The sequence below is a fragment of a genome, unplaced genomic scaffold, assembly GCF_019419815.1.
Source record: "Pyrus x bretschneideri cultivar Hongxiangsu unplaced genomic scaffold, Pyrus_bretschneideri_v1 Contig12, whole genome shotgun sequence".
Lineage (NCBI taxonomy): Eukaryota > Viridiplantae > Streptophyta > Magnoliopsida > Rosales > Rosaceae > Pyrus > Pyrus x bretschneideri.
In genome coordinates, this window is record NW_025999413.1 from 5,332,198 (window position 1) to 5,347,386 (window position 15,189).

The window sequence follows — 15,189 nt, forward strand, 5'->3', positions numbered from 1 at the left end:
TACAACAATTCAACGACCGTGACCGTGCATTTGCCACATTGCAATCAGTGAGCTCAGTCTCTATACATGTAGGCCATAGCCATAACGACATCAGTGGAAACAAAGAAGAGTTGAAAAATCTACAGAACTCGACGGCCTTGACCTTTCACTTTGGGCCAACTACTGTTCAACTATGCAGCATTGAATGATTGCCACAGGATCAACATTCTCTACGATATATGTTAATTAAGTTGTCAATCTTTTGGTAGCAGTAGCCTCTCCTTAATTAATGATGTTTCTCAGAGGGAGGTTAACAAGATCAAATTACGAGGTTGCATGGTTTGCGAATCGCATGCTGTTTTCCATCCTCGTTTCATATGCTTTAGCAATCTTGTTGTGCTCATCGCACTCAGTTTGCTTTCGCTATACTACAGATACAATAACATACGACACTCCAATTATCGACGGTGTTGAATCAGGGACTCTTGTTTCATCTGGAGGAAGATTTGAACTCGGATTCTTTAGCCCTTCACCTACAGGAACTCAAAGATATGTTGGCATATGGTATCACCAACTGAGTCCGAGGACAGTGGTATGGGTTGCCAACAGAGAATCCCCAGTTCTCAATTCCACCAGAACCGGATCTCTTGCACTCCAAGATGGGAACCTCCATGTGTTGGATATTACTGGAAAGAGTTACTGGTCAACGGGGCTTGAAACATCCAAGTCTTCAACACGGACTGCGAAGCTCATGGATTCCGGGAACCTTGTCCTAAGCAGCGGCGATGATCAGTTGGCAGTGAATATTCTGTGGCAGAGCTTTCAAAGTCCAACTGATACATTCATTCCTGGGATTGTAATGAATAAAAGCTTGGAGTTGACTTCATGGACAGGCGAAGATGACCCGGCAAGCGGGCAATTCATCTTCAAACAAGATCCAGATAAAGAGAACCAGTATGTCATCACAAAATCATAATCAAAAATTGAATCGATTCCGTACTGGAAAGGCGGAGAACAGGCACCTGTTACATTTTACAGCTTTGATCAAATGCTTCCTGCGGTTACTTACTTACTATCAAATTTCAGCAAGAAATATGTTGTTAGAAATCCCAAAATTATCAGGAATGCGAGTCAAAACTCCGCTCATAAAAACATAGCAATTCCTCCACGATCAGAATACAATTATACAAGGTTGGTGATTAATATTACTGGAGAGATACAGTTTTGGACGTGGATTAATTCCACAAAGCAGTGGAATTTGTATTGGTGGGCGCCAAGAGATAACTGCAGTGTGTTAAATGCTTGCGGCAACTATGGCAGCTGCAATTATAATAACAGGCCGTTTCTGTGCAAATGTTTGCCAGGTTTCAAACCCCTGGATCTACAGCAGTGGAATTCTGGAGACTTTTCAGGTGGATGCACAAGAAAGTTCGCATTATGTGGCGACAACAAGAATGATACCTTCTTGAGCTTGAAGAAGATGAAAGTGGGAAACCCAGATTCAGAAAGAAACGTTGACAATGAAACAGAATGCAGGAACGGGTGCTTAAATAGCTGCTCGTGCAAGGTTTATTCATATACTAAATCTGAAAACAGTAGTAATCGAAATGAGGCGGCTACTTCATTGTGCAGAATATGGAACGCGGGAGATCTAAATAATCTTGAAGAAGAGTATACCAATACGGGCCAAGACCTCTATGTTCGTGTTGCGTTGTCTGATTTAGGTATTCTTCCTCTGAAGTTTTCCGAAACTATTAAATGAATGTGTGGATGGCAGATTTTTTTTTTCTGTGTGAACATTAGTTACATGAGTTTTATCTTTATGCCTTCTGTTGTTTCACGCTATTCCATACATGTATATAGTTTCAATTAGCATGATTCTATTTACCTTTGATTAAAAGTGGGGTTAAGCCCTTTTGAACATAATTGCAAAAGCATGAGATTATTCGATATGAACATAAATGAGGTAGTGATAATTTCTTAGCTCGTTATGACAGTCAATTAATTACACCTTGTGCAGAATCAACTGTAAGAGACTGTAAGCCTTGCGGCACAACCATCATCCCTTATCCCCTGAGCACAGGACTGGGTTGCGGTGACCCCATGTACTCCCGTTTCAAGTGCAACAACTTCACAGGTCAGGTTAGCTTTGTGGGACTGAATGACACCTCGTTTAGAGTTATTAGCATAAACTCAAGTACCCAGAGATTTTTCATCCAAGGCCCCCAGACCGAAAATGTAGATAACTGTGATCCTAGAAACAGTGCGGCTAATTGGCAGAACAATCCATCATTTCCATTTGAAGTAATCAGTCCGTGTAAGGCTGACCTGGGTAATTTTAGTTCTGAAGTACTTTCATCCGGAGGTCCTAAAGTAGTGGAGATGGGTTGGGAGCTACCAAAGGAACCAACCTGCACAACATCTGCAGACTGCGGGGGTTGGGCACATTCAATTTGCAAGAGTGCACGAGATGGAAAGAAAAGATGCCTGTGCGAAGCCAATTTTCGATGGAATGGCTCGATATTAAGATGTACTCAAGGTGAGAATATCATGTTAGGTATAAAATTTCGGTCATGCATGTGCCCTCTTGCAAATCAAATTTTTATGTCGATACGAGTGCTGCAGAATCGTTTTACATTGTACAATACAGTAAAAATGATTATATGACAATAAAAAATATTTTCTTTTCTTTCTTGCAGAAGGTAATCTTCTAGGACAACCAAAAGAAGAGCATACGAGAAGAAAATTGCCATTGCCTCTGATAATTGTAGCGGTGCTTTTAAGTGTGATTTTTCTGGCGTGCATCGTCATTTCCATTTATAGATGGCGAAGAAATATGAACAACAAACGAGGTAACTGCTTTTCTATATGCGTTATTGTCATGAAAGATCTGCAGAGTTGTTCATAGTTGATGTGAATAAATGTCTTCAATTCCCTGTATTAGATCAAATAAGACGAGGACAATTTGATAGTGAAAGGAGAGTCAAGGAGTTGATAACCACAAGCGAGTTCAAGGAAGAGGAAGGTATAGATGTACCTTTTTTTGATATGCAAACTATACTGGACGCTACAGATAATTTCTCAAATGCAAACAAGCTTGGACAAGGGGGATACGGGCCTGTTTACAAGGTAATCGAACAGTTGTTTACCATTCCTTAGTACTTGAATCACCTTATATAGCAACACTTGTTTGTCATTGATGTTCATCTGTTGTGGTTTCTTATAAATTTATATGTAAGGGATTTTGTTGCAGGGAATGTTTCTTGGAGGCCAAGAAATCGCGGTGAAAAGGCTATCAAGGGTTTCAGGACAAGGCTTACAGGAATTTAGAAATGAGGTGGTGCTGATCGCCAAACTTCAACACCGAAACCTTGTTAGACTTAAGGGCTATTGCATGAAAGGAGAAGAAAAGATCTTGCTCTATGAGTACATGCCTAACAAAAGTTTAGACTCCTTTATATTCGGTCCGTTCCTACTCCTCTTTTCATTATCTGTCACTGCATGATACATGGTTTCTTGATTGACTTAACTACCATAGCTACTAAATTTTTCTCTATATGGAAAATGGAAATTCTGCAAGATCATACAAAACGTATGTTTCTCAACTGGGAGATGCGTTTTAGCATCATTTTGGGAATCGCTCGAGGGCTTCTTTATCTTCATCAAGATTCCAGATTGAGGATCATTCATAGAGATTTGAAAACCAGCAACATTCTCCTAGATGAGGAGATGAACCCCAAAATATCTGACTTCGGTTTAGCGAGGATTGTTGGAGGCAAGGAAACTCATGCAAACACAAACACTATAGTTGGAACTTAGTAAGCTATTAAGTTCTGTGTCTATGATTTCATATCCTTGACCCTTTTAGGTGAAAGTGCTTTTGTGCCTGCATAAGTTACTAAGTATATTTTTTGATGCAGTGGTTACATGTCTCCAGAGTATGCATTGGACGGAACTTTCTCAGTGAAATCAGATGTCTTTAGCTTTGACGTGGTTCTTCTTGAGATAATCAGTGGAAAAAAGAACACAGGCTTTTATCAATCGAAACAAACTTTCAGCCTCATAAATTATGTAAGTGCGTCAAATATTCCATATCCATTTAAACCCCATCAAACCCTATACACAATTTTTGAATTTTACCATTTTCCCAGGCATGGAGACTCTGGACAGAAAACAAGGTGCTGGATTTAATGGACAAGACTCTGGAAGAAAGTTGCAACGAAAGCCAGTTTATCAAGTGTGTCAATGTCGGACTCTTATGCGTACAAGAAGATCCGAGCGATCGCCACTCCATGTCGAATGTGATCACCATGCTCGACAGTGAAACTGCAATGTGTCCAGCTCCTAAACAGCCAGCATTTCTCACAAGGAGAGGCAACTCCAGCACAGCTTCTTCTTCTAGTAAGCCAGAAATTATATCTGAAATAACCAATAGTTTGGTTGAAGGTAGATAATTAAAGCACGGCTGATACTCTAATTTTTCACTCTTTCATAAACCTTTGACCTTTTCACGTCGCATTTGTTTTCTTTCTGTATATTTAACGCTTAACGAGTAATTGTAAAAGCCTATCTCTAATGTTTCTGGTCCCAAAAGTTTGAGTTTGACCTCTTTGCTGTGTGACTTGGGCTCATCGTGTATTCTTTTCTTTCTTATCCTGGAATCAACTTGGAATGAATGTTTTTCTTTTTTATTTCCTTTCTTTTTATGGGGGTCGAGGAGGAGGTGGGACTTGTGATATTTTGGCTTGGGGCATAAAAATTTGGATGCATTATGGGAAAATAAAACTTCCATCGAAGAGAGCAACAAAATAAGGAATAGGTTTATTTTTCTACATGTTAGCATTATTTCTTTGATACTTCCAAGGGGATTTCCGCATATTTTGCTTGGGGTTAGTCTTTTTTAATTATATTAGAAATTCTATAAGAACTTGTTATAATTGGATTGTTTCATCAACGGTGTTGGGTAAAAAATTTGGAGCGTAAAGTTCAATTAGATCCTTTTTTTTTTGAAGAGTGTACAGATTAACATTATCAATTAGAATAACATTTAATATATTGTTTCAGTGACACTATCGATATTATAAATATGTATATTTGTCATGTATGTAAATAATAGGAAGTGCTATTCACACATCCATTTGTATTTTCCACATACTTTTGTAATATTTGGTTATTAATATTCTTCGATTCATTCGATCTGACCCACTATCCTAAATAATACATCATTCATCCATTATATAGTTGTCATGTAGAGCTGTGCTACATGCCTTTGCATGTGCATGTTAGAGAGTTTTTAATCAATTGGGTGACGAAATTAATGATCTTAGATTAATAACGCTCAATATTTTTTGTTTAGAAAACTTATCCTCCACTAGAGAATCGTTTTATGATTTACCCCTCTCATATTTGGCAAATGGATCGTGTTTGTCGTGTTCGTATCGTTTTCGTGTAACACCTATTATCTTAACGGATCGTGTCATGTCACATCGGTTATCTTAACGAGTCCTTAATAGGTCGGGTCACTTTACCCAATGGGTAAAATGACCCGACCCGTTATGACCCATTATGACCTGTTAAGAAAAATATATATTTTTTTCTTAAATTTGCACATACCACACATTGCCACATAAATATTACTTCAATAAAACATATTTATCGTTTAAGTACTACATCTACACTCGAAAATAAGAGCCTAATAAACAAACATTCATACACTATTGGTCTATTACAAAATATTAAATGTGCAAGGATATGCAAAATGAAAGAATTTTTGTTTTCAAGGTTGTGAAGCCTTTCTCAAAAGTTTAAACCTATTGATGTTGGGCCAAATCCGAAGCCCAAAGGTTAATATGGCTGACAGTTGGGTTCGAACCTACACTGCTGAAGCCCAGCATAACTATTGATGCCACCAAAATTTTTCCAAAATTGCATATGTACCCCTCAAGGTGCACTGAGAATTGAAAGGAAATTTAATTTTCACAAGGAATAACAGCCATCGACAATGGGGCTCCGGATGATAGGCAAGGGCGGAGCCATGATTTTTTATTTTTTTTGGTGAATTAGTTGAAATTAGTACTATAAAATCATATGTTTATTTTTTTATTATATAATAAAAAACCATAATAGAATATAAATAATTATTGAAATCATAACCCTAACAGATAACTTCAAGGACCATATAAATAATTAACCTACTAAATAAATCAAGAAGAAGTAATTAAAGCAATTAAGAACGTACCAAAAGTTACATTCATTGGAAAATCGGAAACGAAAAATAAGGAATTGTGGATATAGGAATTTAATTGTGAACTAAAAAAAGTTATTTTTCTTTTCTTGAGTAAGAAGTACAGAGGCTAAATTGCATAGAGTAAATGATCTTTTTCTTTAACGAATAGGATAGAAGGGGGAGAGGAGATAGAACTAGTTTATTATTTTTAGCATAAAAAGTTCTATTTATTACCTATCCTCTACTAAATATACATGAAATGCTAACCTGTTTTGGGATTGAGTGGGCTATGTAGGCTACATGCATTAACATAAGCCATTAAAGCATGAGTTAAAAAAAAGATAGTGCTATTCAAACATCCTTATTAATTTTTTGCCATTAATCTTATAATTTACTCCATCGAATGACGAAAACTAAGAAGGATGTATGAAAAATAAAAATGAGCGTGTAAACAGCACTACACTTACAAAAAACCTCCCTAAGCTACAGTCCAAGGCTAAGGTGGCTCCACCCGTGCTGACAGAATCGTCATCCTCATGCTCACGGTTCGCTTCTCAACAACAGCCTCGGTGTGAGGTGGTGCAATTGGCCGAGCATCGGAGGTGGAGATACTCACTCGCCGGCCGCCATAGCATTCTCGATTTCCTAATAGTATGCTCCTCATTAGTCATTACTTCTTAATCTTGCTTATTTACTTCCTTATAAAGCACAAAATTAAACTGCTTCGCCCTGCATAACTGCCATATACTCCCCAAAGAAGATGAAGACCCAAATTAAATTCTTATTTATTTGTTTATTTTTCTTTCAAATTGCATTCATCGGTAAAATCGAAAGTTTTGGATAAATTAGCTTGGACTATGGACGCTGGATAATGTATATGCATTGTCTCGTTATTGACTATTCTTGTACAACAGAAAAATGAAAAAAAGAAAAAAAAAGCCATTTACAAAATAAGAGGGAAAGCGAGAAATAAAGTTGTGGACACGAAGAAGAGATGATATACAACAATTCGACGACCGTGACCGTGCATTTGCCACTTTGCAATCATTGAGCTCAGTCTCTATACATGTAGGCCATAGCCATATCGACATTAGTGGAAACAAAGAAAAGTTGAAAAAGAACTCGACGACCTTGACTTTCACGTTGTGCCAACTACTGTTCAACCAGGCAGCATTGAATGATTGCCACAGGATCAACATTCTATCCGATATATGTTAATTAAGTTGCCAATCTTTTGGTAGTAGTAGCCTCTCCTTAATTAATGATGTTTCTCAGAGGGAGGTTAACAAGATCAAATTACGAGGTTGCATGGTTTGCGAATCGCATGCTGTTTTCCATCTTCGTTTCGTATGCTGTAGCAGTCTTGTTGTGCTCATCTCACCCATTTTGCTGTGCTAGAGATACAATAACATACGGCACTCCAATGAATGAATCAGAAACTCTTGTTTCATCTGGAGGAAGATTTGAACTCGGATTCTTTAGCCCTTCATCTAAAGGGACTCAAAGATATGTTGGCATATGGTATCACCAATTGAGTCCGAGGACAGTGGTATGGGTTGCCAACAGAGAAAAGCCAGTTCTCAATTCCACTGGTACCAGACGCCTTGCACTCCAAGATGATGACCTCCAAGTGTTGGATGCTACTGGAAAGAGTTACTGGTCAACGGGGCATGAAACATCCAAGTCTTCAGCACGGACTGCAAGGCTCATGGATTCCGGGAACCTTGTTCTAAGCAGTGGCGATTTGGCAGAGAAATTTTTGTGGCAGAGCTTTCAAAGTCCAACTGATACATTCATTCCTGGGATGGTAATGAATAAAAGCTTGGAGTTGACTTCATGGACAGGCGAAGATGACCCGGCAAGCGGGCAATTCATCTTCAAACAAGATCTAGATAAAGAGAACCAGTATGTCATCACAAAATCAAAATCAAAAATTGAATCGATTCCGTACTGGAAAGGCGGAGAACACGCAACTGATACATTTTACAGCTTTGATCAAATGCTTCCTGCGGTTACTTACTTACTATCAAGTTTCAGCAAGAAATATGTTGTTAGAAATTCCAACATTTTCAGGAATGCGAGTCAAAACTCCGCTTATAAAAACATAGCAATTCCTCCACGATCAGAATACAATTATACAAGGTTGGTGATTAATATTACTGGAGAGATACAGTTTTGGACGTGGATTAATTCCACAAAGCAGTGGAATTTGTATTGGTGGGCGCCAAGAGATGAATGTAGTGTGTTTAATGCTTGCGGCAACTATGGCAGCTGCAATAGTAATAATTGGCCGCTTCTGTGCAAATGTTTGCCAGGTTTCAAGCCCCAATATCTACAGCAGTGGAATTCTGGAGACTTTTCAGGTGGATGCATAAGAGACTCTGTGTTATGCGGCAACAACAAGAGCGATACCTTCTTGAGCTTGAAGAAGATGAAAGTGGGAACCCCAGATTCACAAATCAACGTTGAGAATGAAACAGAATGCAGGAACGGGTGCTTAAATAGCTGCCTGTGCAAGGCCTATTCATATGCTAAATCTGGAGAGTATAGTAATCGAAGGGATGCTAAATTGTGCAGAATATGGAACTTGGGAGATCTAAATAATCTTGAAGAAGAGTATACCGATGCAGGCCAGGACCTCTCTGTTCGTGTTGCGTTGTCTGATTTAGGTATTCTTCCTCTGAAGCTTCCTCAAACTAACAAATGAATGTGTGGATGGCATAACTATTTACCTTGTGAATTATGAGCCAAAATGTAGAACTGAGAATGAGCTTCAGTTACATGAGTTTTATCGTTATGCTTTCTGCTGTTTCATGCTATTCCTTACATGTATATATCGTTTCAATTAGCATGATTCTATTTATATTTGATTAAACGCGGGGTTAAACCCTTGTGAACATAATTGCAAAAGCATGAGATTATTCGATGTGGACATAAATGAGGTAGCTATAACAGTCAATTAATTACGCCTTGTGCAGAATCAACTGTAAGAGACTGTAAGCCTTGTGGCACAACCATCATCCCTTATCCCTTGAGCACAAGTCCGGATTGCGGTGACCCCATGTACTTCCATTTCAAGTGCGAAAACTTCACAGATGAGGTTAAATTTGTGGGACTGATTCCTGGGCTGAATGAAACCTTGTTTAGAGTTATTAGCATTAACTCGAGTTCACAGAGATTTTTCATCCAAGGCTTCCAAACCGAAAATGTAGATAAATGTGATCGTATGAACAGAGGGGTAAATTCGCAGATCAAACCATTTAAAGTAATAAGTTTGTGCAATGCTGACCTGGGTAATTTTAGTTCTGAAGTACTGTCATCCAGAGGTCCGATTGTAGTCGAGATGGGTTGGGAGCTACCAGTACTGGAACCAACCTGTGAAAAATCTTCAGACTGCACGGATTGGCCACATTCAATGTGCAATCCTGCAAGCGATGGAAATAAAAGATGCCTTTGCAAATCCAGTTTTCGATGGGATCACTTGAAATTAAGATGTACTCAAGGTGAGAATATCATGTTAGGCACAAAATTTCGGTCATGTACCCTCTTGCAAATCAAATTTTTATGTTGACACGAGTGCTGCAGAAAATTTAGATTATATGACAATAAAAAATATTTTATTTTCGTTCTTGCAGAAGGTAATCTTCAAGGTTCATCAAGGAAGACCGTACGAAAAGAAAATTGCCATTGCCTCTGATAACTGTAGCGGTGCTTTTAAGTGTGATTTTTCTGGCGTGCATCGTCATTTCCATTTATATATGGCGAAGAAATATGAACAACAAACGAGGTAACTGCTTTTCTATATGCGTTATTGTCATGAAAGATCTGCAGAGTTGTTCATAGTTGATGTGAATAAATGTCTTCAATTCCCTGTATTAGATCAAATAAGACGAGGACAATTTGATAGTGAAAGGAGAGTCAAGGAGTTGATAGACACAAGCGAGTTCAAGGAAGAGGAAGGTATAGATGTACCTTTTTTTGATATGCAAACTATACTAGACGCTACAGATAATTTCTCAAATGCAAACAAGCTTGGACAAGGGGGATACGGGCCTGTTTACAAGGTAATTGAACAGTTGTTTACCATTCCTTTGCACTCGAATCAACTTTATATAGCATCACTTGTTGTCATTAATGTTTATCTGTTGTGGTTAGTTGTAAATTTATATGTAAGGGATTTTGTTGCCAGGGAATGTTTATTGGAGGCCAAGAAATTGCGGTGAAAAGGCTATCAAGGGTTTAAGGACAAGGCTTGCAGGAATTTAGGAATGAGGTGGTGCTGATTGCCAAACTTCAACACCGAAACCTTGTTAGACTTAAGGGATATTGCATGAAAGGAGAAGAAAAGATCTTACTCTATGAGTACATGCCTAACAAAAGTTTAGACTTCTTTATATTCGGTTCGTTCCAACTCCTCTTTTCATTATCTTTTACTGCATGATATGATTTCTTGATTGACTTAACTACGATAGCTTCTAAATTTTTCTCTATATGGAAAATGGAAATTCTGCAAGATCATACAAAAAGCATGTTTCTCAACTGGGAGATGCGTTTTAGCATCATTTTGGGAATCGCTCGAGGGCTTCTTTATCTTCATCAAGATTCCAGATTGAGGATCATTCATAGAGATTTGAAAACCAGCAACATTCTCCTAGATGAGGAGATGAACCCCAAAATATCTGACTTCGGTTTGGCGAGGATTGTTGGAGGCAAGGAAACTCAGGCAAACACAAACACTGTAGTTGGAACTTAGTAAGCTACTAAGTTCTGTGTCTATGATTTCATATCCTTGACCCTTTTAGGTGAAAGTGCTTTTGTGCCTGCATAAGTTACTAAGTATATTTTTTTGATGCAGTGGTTACATGTCTCCAGAGTATGCATTGGATGGAACTTTCTCAATGAAATCAGATGTCTTTAGCTTTGGCGTGGTTCTTCTTGAGATAATCAGTGGAAAAAAGAACACAGGCTTTTATCAATCGAACAAACTTTCAGCCTCATAAATTATGTAAGTGCGTCAAATATTCCATATCCATTTAAACCCCATCAAACCCTATACACAATTTTTGAATTTTACCATTTTCCCAGGCATGGAGACTCTGGACAGAAAACAAGGTGCTGGATTTAATGGACAAGACTCTGGAAGAAAGTTGCAACGAAAGCCAGTTTATCAAGTGTGTCAATGTCGGACTCTTATGCGTACAAGAAGATCCGAGCGATCGCCACTCCGTGTCGAATGTGATCACCATGCTCGACAGTGAAACTGCAATGTGTCCGGCTCCTAAACAGCCAGCATTTCTCACAAGGAAAGGCAACTCCAGCACAGCTTCTTCTTCTAGTAAGCCAAAAATTATATCTGAAATAACCAATAGTCTGGTTGAAGGTAGATAATTAAAGCACGACTGATACTCTAATTTTTCACTCTTTCATAAACCCTTGACCTTTTCATGTCGCATTTGTTTTCTTTCTGTATATTTAACGCTTAACGGGTAATTGTAAAAGCCTATCTCTGATGTTTCTGGTCCCAAAAGTTTGAGTTTGACCTCTTTGCTGTGTGACTTGGGCTCATCGTGTATTCTTTTCTTTCTTATCCTGGAATCAACTTGGAATGAATGTTTTTCTTTTTTATTTCCTTTCTTTTTATGGGGGTCGAGGAGGAGGTGGGACTTGTGATATTTTGGCTTGGGCATAAAAATTAGGATACATTATGGGAAAATAAAACTTCCATCAAAGAGAGCAACAAAATAAGGATTATGTTTATTTTTCTACATGTTAGTATTATTTCTTTGATACTTCCAAGGGGATTTCAGCATATTTTGCTTGGGGTTAATCTTTTTTAATTATATTAGAAATTCTATAAGAACTTGTTATAATTGGATTTATTGGATTGTTTCATCAACGGTGTTGGGTAAAAAATTTGGAGCGTAAAGTTCAATTAGATCCCTTTTTTTTGAAGGGTATACAGATTAACATTATCAATTAGAATAACATTTAATATATTGTTTCAGTGACACTATCGATATTATAAATATGTATATTTGTCATGTATGTAAATAATAGGAAGTGCTATTCACACATCCATTTGTATTTTCCACATACTTTTGTAATATTTGGTTATTAATATTCTTCGATTCATTCGATTTGACCCACTATCCTAAATAATACATCATTCATCCATTATAGAGTTGTCATGTAGAGTTGTGCTACATGCCTTTGCATGTGCATGTCAGAGAGTTTTTAATCAATTGGGTGACGAAATTAATGATCTTAGATTAATAACGCTCAATACTTTTTGTTTAGAAAACTTATCCTCCACTAGAGAATCGTTTTATGATTTACCCCTCTCATTTCTGGCAAACGGGTCATGTTTGTCGTGTTCGTGTAACACCTATTATCTTAACGGATCGTGTCGTGTCACATCGGTTATCTTAACGGGTCTTTAACAGGTCGAGTCACTTTACCCAATGGGTAAAATGACCCGACCCGTTATGACCCATTATGACCTGTTAAGAAAAATATTTTTTTTTTCTTAAATTTGCACATACCACATATTACCACATAAATATTACTTCAAAATATTAAAACATATTTATCGTTTAAGTACTACATTTACACTAAAAAATAAGAGCCTAATAAACAAACATCCATACACTATTGGTCTATTACAAAATATTAAATGCGCAAGGATATGCAAAATGAAAGAATTTTTGTTTTCAAGGTTGTGAAGCCTTTCTCAAAAGTTTAAACCTTGCCAATGGAACTCAAAGCTTGTATGCTATTCCTTTTACAAAATCCTCAATTTTCATCGATCATCATGATATAAGATTTTGTGGTATCCACTAGTGTTAATATTTTAAATTGAAAATTGAATTCATTCATTGTATTCATATAGGGGCAGAGAGTGTAGCTGTAAAAAAATCATCAAATCGGAGTTAAAATAACCATTAAATCGTGATTTTTCGTTGATAACTGTCGAAAAGTTTTGTCCCATTACTCGATATCTGAATGTTTGTTTGTTGCGATTTTTGGCGTATGCGATCTTGAAGCATATACAAACAAGTTTAATGGTTGGATTGTTGAAATTAGTTTTGTAGAATGTGTATCCCATCAAAACGATAGATTCACTAACACTTAGAGTTTATTTATACTTTCATTAAGTATAACATAAGATTTTGTGGTATCCATTAGTGTAAAATATTTTAAATTGAAGATCCAATTCATTCATTGTATTCATATAGGGTCAAGGAGTGTAGCTGTAAAAAATTATCAAAATCGGAGTTAAAATAAACCGTTAAATTGTGATTTTTTGTTGATAACCGTTGAAAAGTTTTGTCTCGTTACTTGATTTCTGAATGTTTGTTTTTTGCAATTTTTGGCGTATGCGATCTCGAAGTATATACACACATGTTTGACGGTTGGATCGTTGAAACTAGTTTCGTAGAATGCGTATCCCATCAAAACAATAGATTCACTAAAACTTAATAGTTTATTCATACTTTCATCAAGTATAACATAAGATTTTGCGATATCCACTAGTGTAAACTTTTTAAATTGAAGATCGAGTTCATTCATTGTATTCGTATAGGGTCAAGGAGTGTAACTGTAAAAAATCATCTATGTCAGAGTTAAAATAACCATTAAATTGTGATTTTTCGTTTATAACCGTCGAAAAGTTTTGTCCCGTTACTTGATCTCTGAATGTTTGTCTTCTGTGATTTTTGGCGTATGCGATTTTGAAGCATATACAAACAAGTTTGACGGTTGGATCGATGAAATTGGTTTCGTAGAATGCGTATCCTATCAAAATGATAAATTCACTAACACTTAAGAGTTTTTATTCATACTTTCATTAAGTATAACATAAGATTTTGTGGTATCCACTAGTGTAAATATTTTAAATTGAATATCGAGTTCATACATTGTATTCATATAGGGTAAAGGAGTGTGGTTGTAAAAAATCATCAAAATCGAAGTTAAAATAACCGTTAAATCGTGATTTTTCGTTGATAACCGTTGAAAAGTTTTGTCCCATTACTTGACCTCTGAATGTTAGTTTTTTACGATTTTTTGCTGATTCTATCTCGAAGCATATACAAACAAGTTTGACGGTTAGATCATTGAAATTAGTTTTGTAGAATTCGTATCTCATCAAGTTCAATGGTGTGTGTGTGTGTGTATTTATTAAGTGGATTTAAATTTATTTATTTTGTACGTATAACACTTAAGAAATTGAATGATATATATATTTATGCTGATCCAATGATCACCAATTTTTAATATTTAATTTAATATATATATATATATAATTATTATAGTTTTTAGGGGTATAAAATTGTTAAATTAATATATATATATATATATATACATAATTATTATAGTATTTTTTTTGGGTTATAAAGTTATAAAATTAATATTTTGTTTATCGTATATCGTGTTAGCCACGTGTATACCCTAATCGGGTTACCCGATAACAGTGGTGAAAAGGAATTGAGTCATTGCATGATTGCGTGAGTTCGAACCCTATCAATGGTTAATTTAACAAAATTTATCGTTTAATAAAAACAAAAAAATCTATGACACAACCCATAAACTACACAATATTTTCGATAGTACAACAAAATTTAACAAATTTTCATGGTAATAATCAACTGATTATTCGATTAATTCTCATTTTGCAAATTTTTTGCCAAATTGCACTATTAAGTTCTATCATTGTTTGTCTATAAATCCCATGCAAAACGACAGCAATCCGACCTTAGCTCAGTTGGTAGAGCGGAGGACTGTAGTGGGTAATAATCTCTCAGCCATCCTTAGGTCGCTGGTTCGAATCCGGCAGGTCGGATTTAATTTTTGGTAACTTTTTTTTTCTTTTTTTAATTTAATAAAAATATTTCTTATACCTTCGAAGTTACTTAAAAAACGGGTGAAAACAAATCCAATTTCCTTTTTTTTTTTGGGTCAAAGTTTCCAATTTTCCTGATCATTGC

General features: G+C 36.4%; 1 protein-coding gene and 1 non-coding gene across 2 annotated transcripts; both read left to right on the forward strand.

Annotated features, from left to right (window-relative positions):
* The first annotated feature begins 141 nt into the window (after window positions 1–141).
* Window positions 142–11,830, forward strand: LOC103933505. The gene is given in 16 exon segments (XM_048577674.1): window positions 142–1,703; window positions 2,000–2,518; window positions 2,679–2,831; window positions 2,924–3,108; window positions 3,233–3,443; window positions 3,560–3,797; window positions 3,900–4,050; window positions 4,131–4,425; window positions 7,606–8,874; window positions 9,184–9,708; window positions 10,085–10,269; window positions 10,395–10,605; window positions 10,720–10,957; window positions 11,061–11,188; window positions 11,191–11,210; window positions 11,291–11,830. Coding segments are annotated over 16 exon segments (6,066 nt in total). The 5' UTR covers window positions 142–268; the 3' UTR covers window positions 11,594–11,830.
* A 3,121-nt stretch (window positions 11,831–14,951) lies between these two features.
* TRNAY-GUA lies at window positions 14,952–15,044 on the forward strand. The gene is made up of 2 exons: window positions 14,952–14,988; window positions 15,009–15,044. It is a non-coding gene; the product is annotated as a tRNA-Tyr (tRNA).
* Window positions 15,045–15,189: the final 145 nt, after the last annotated feature.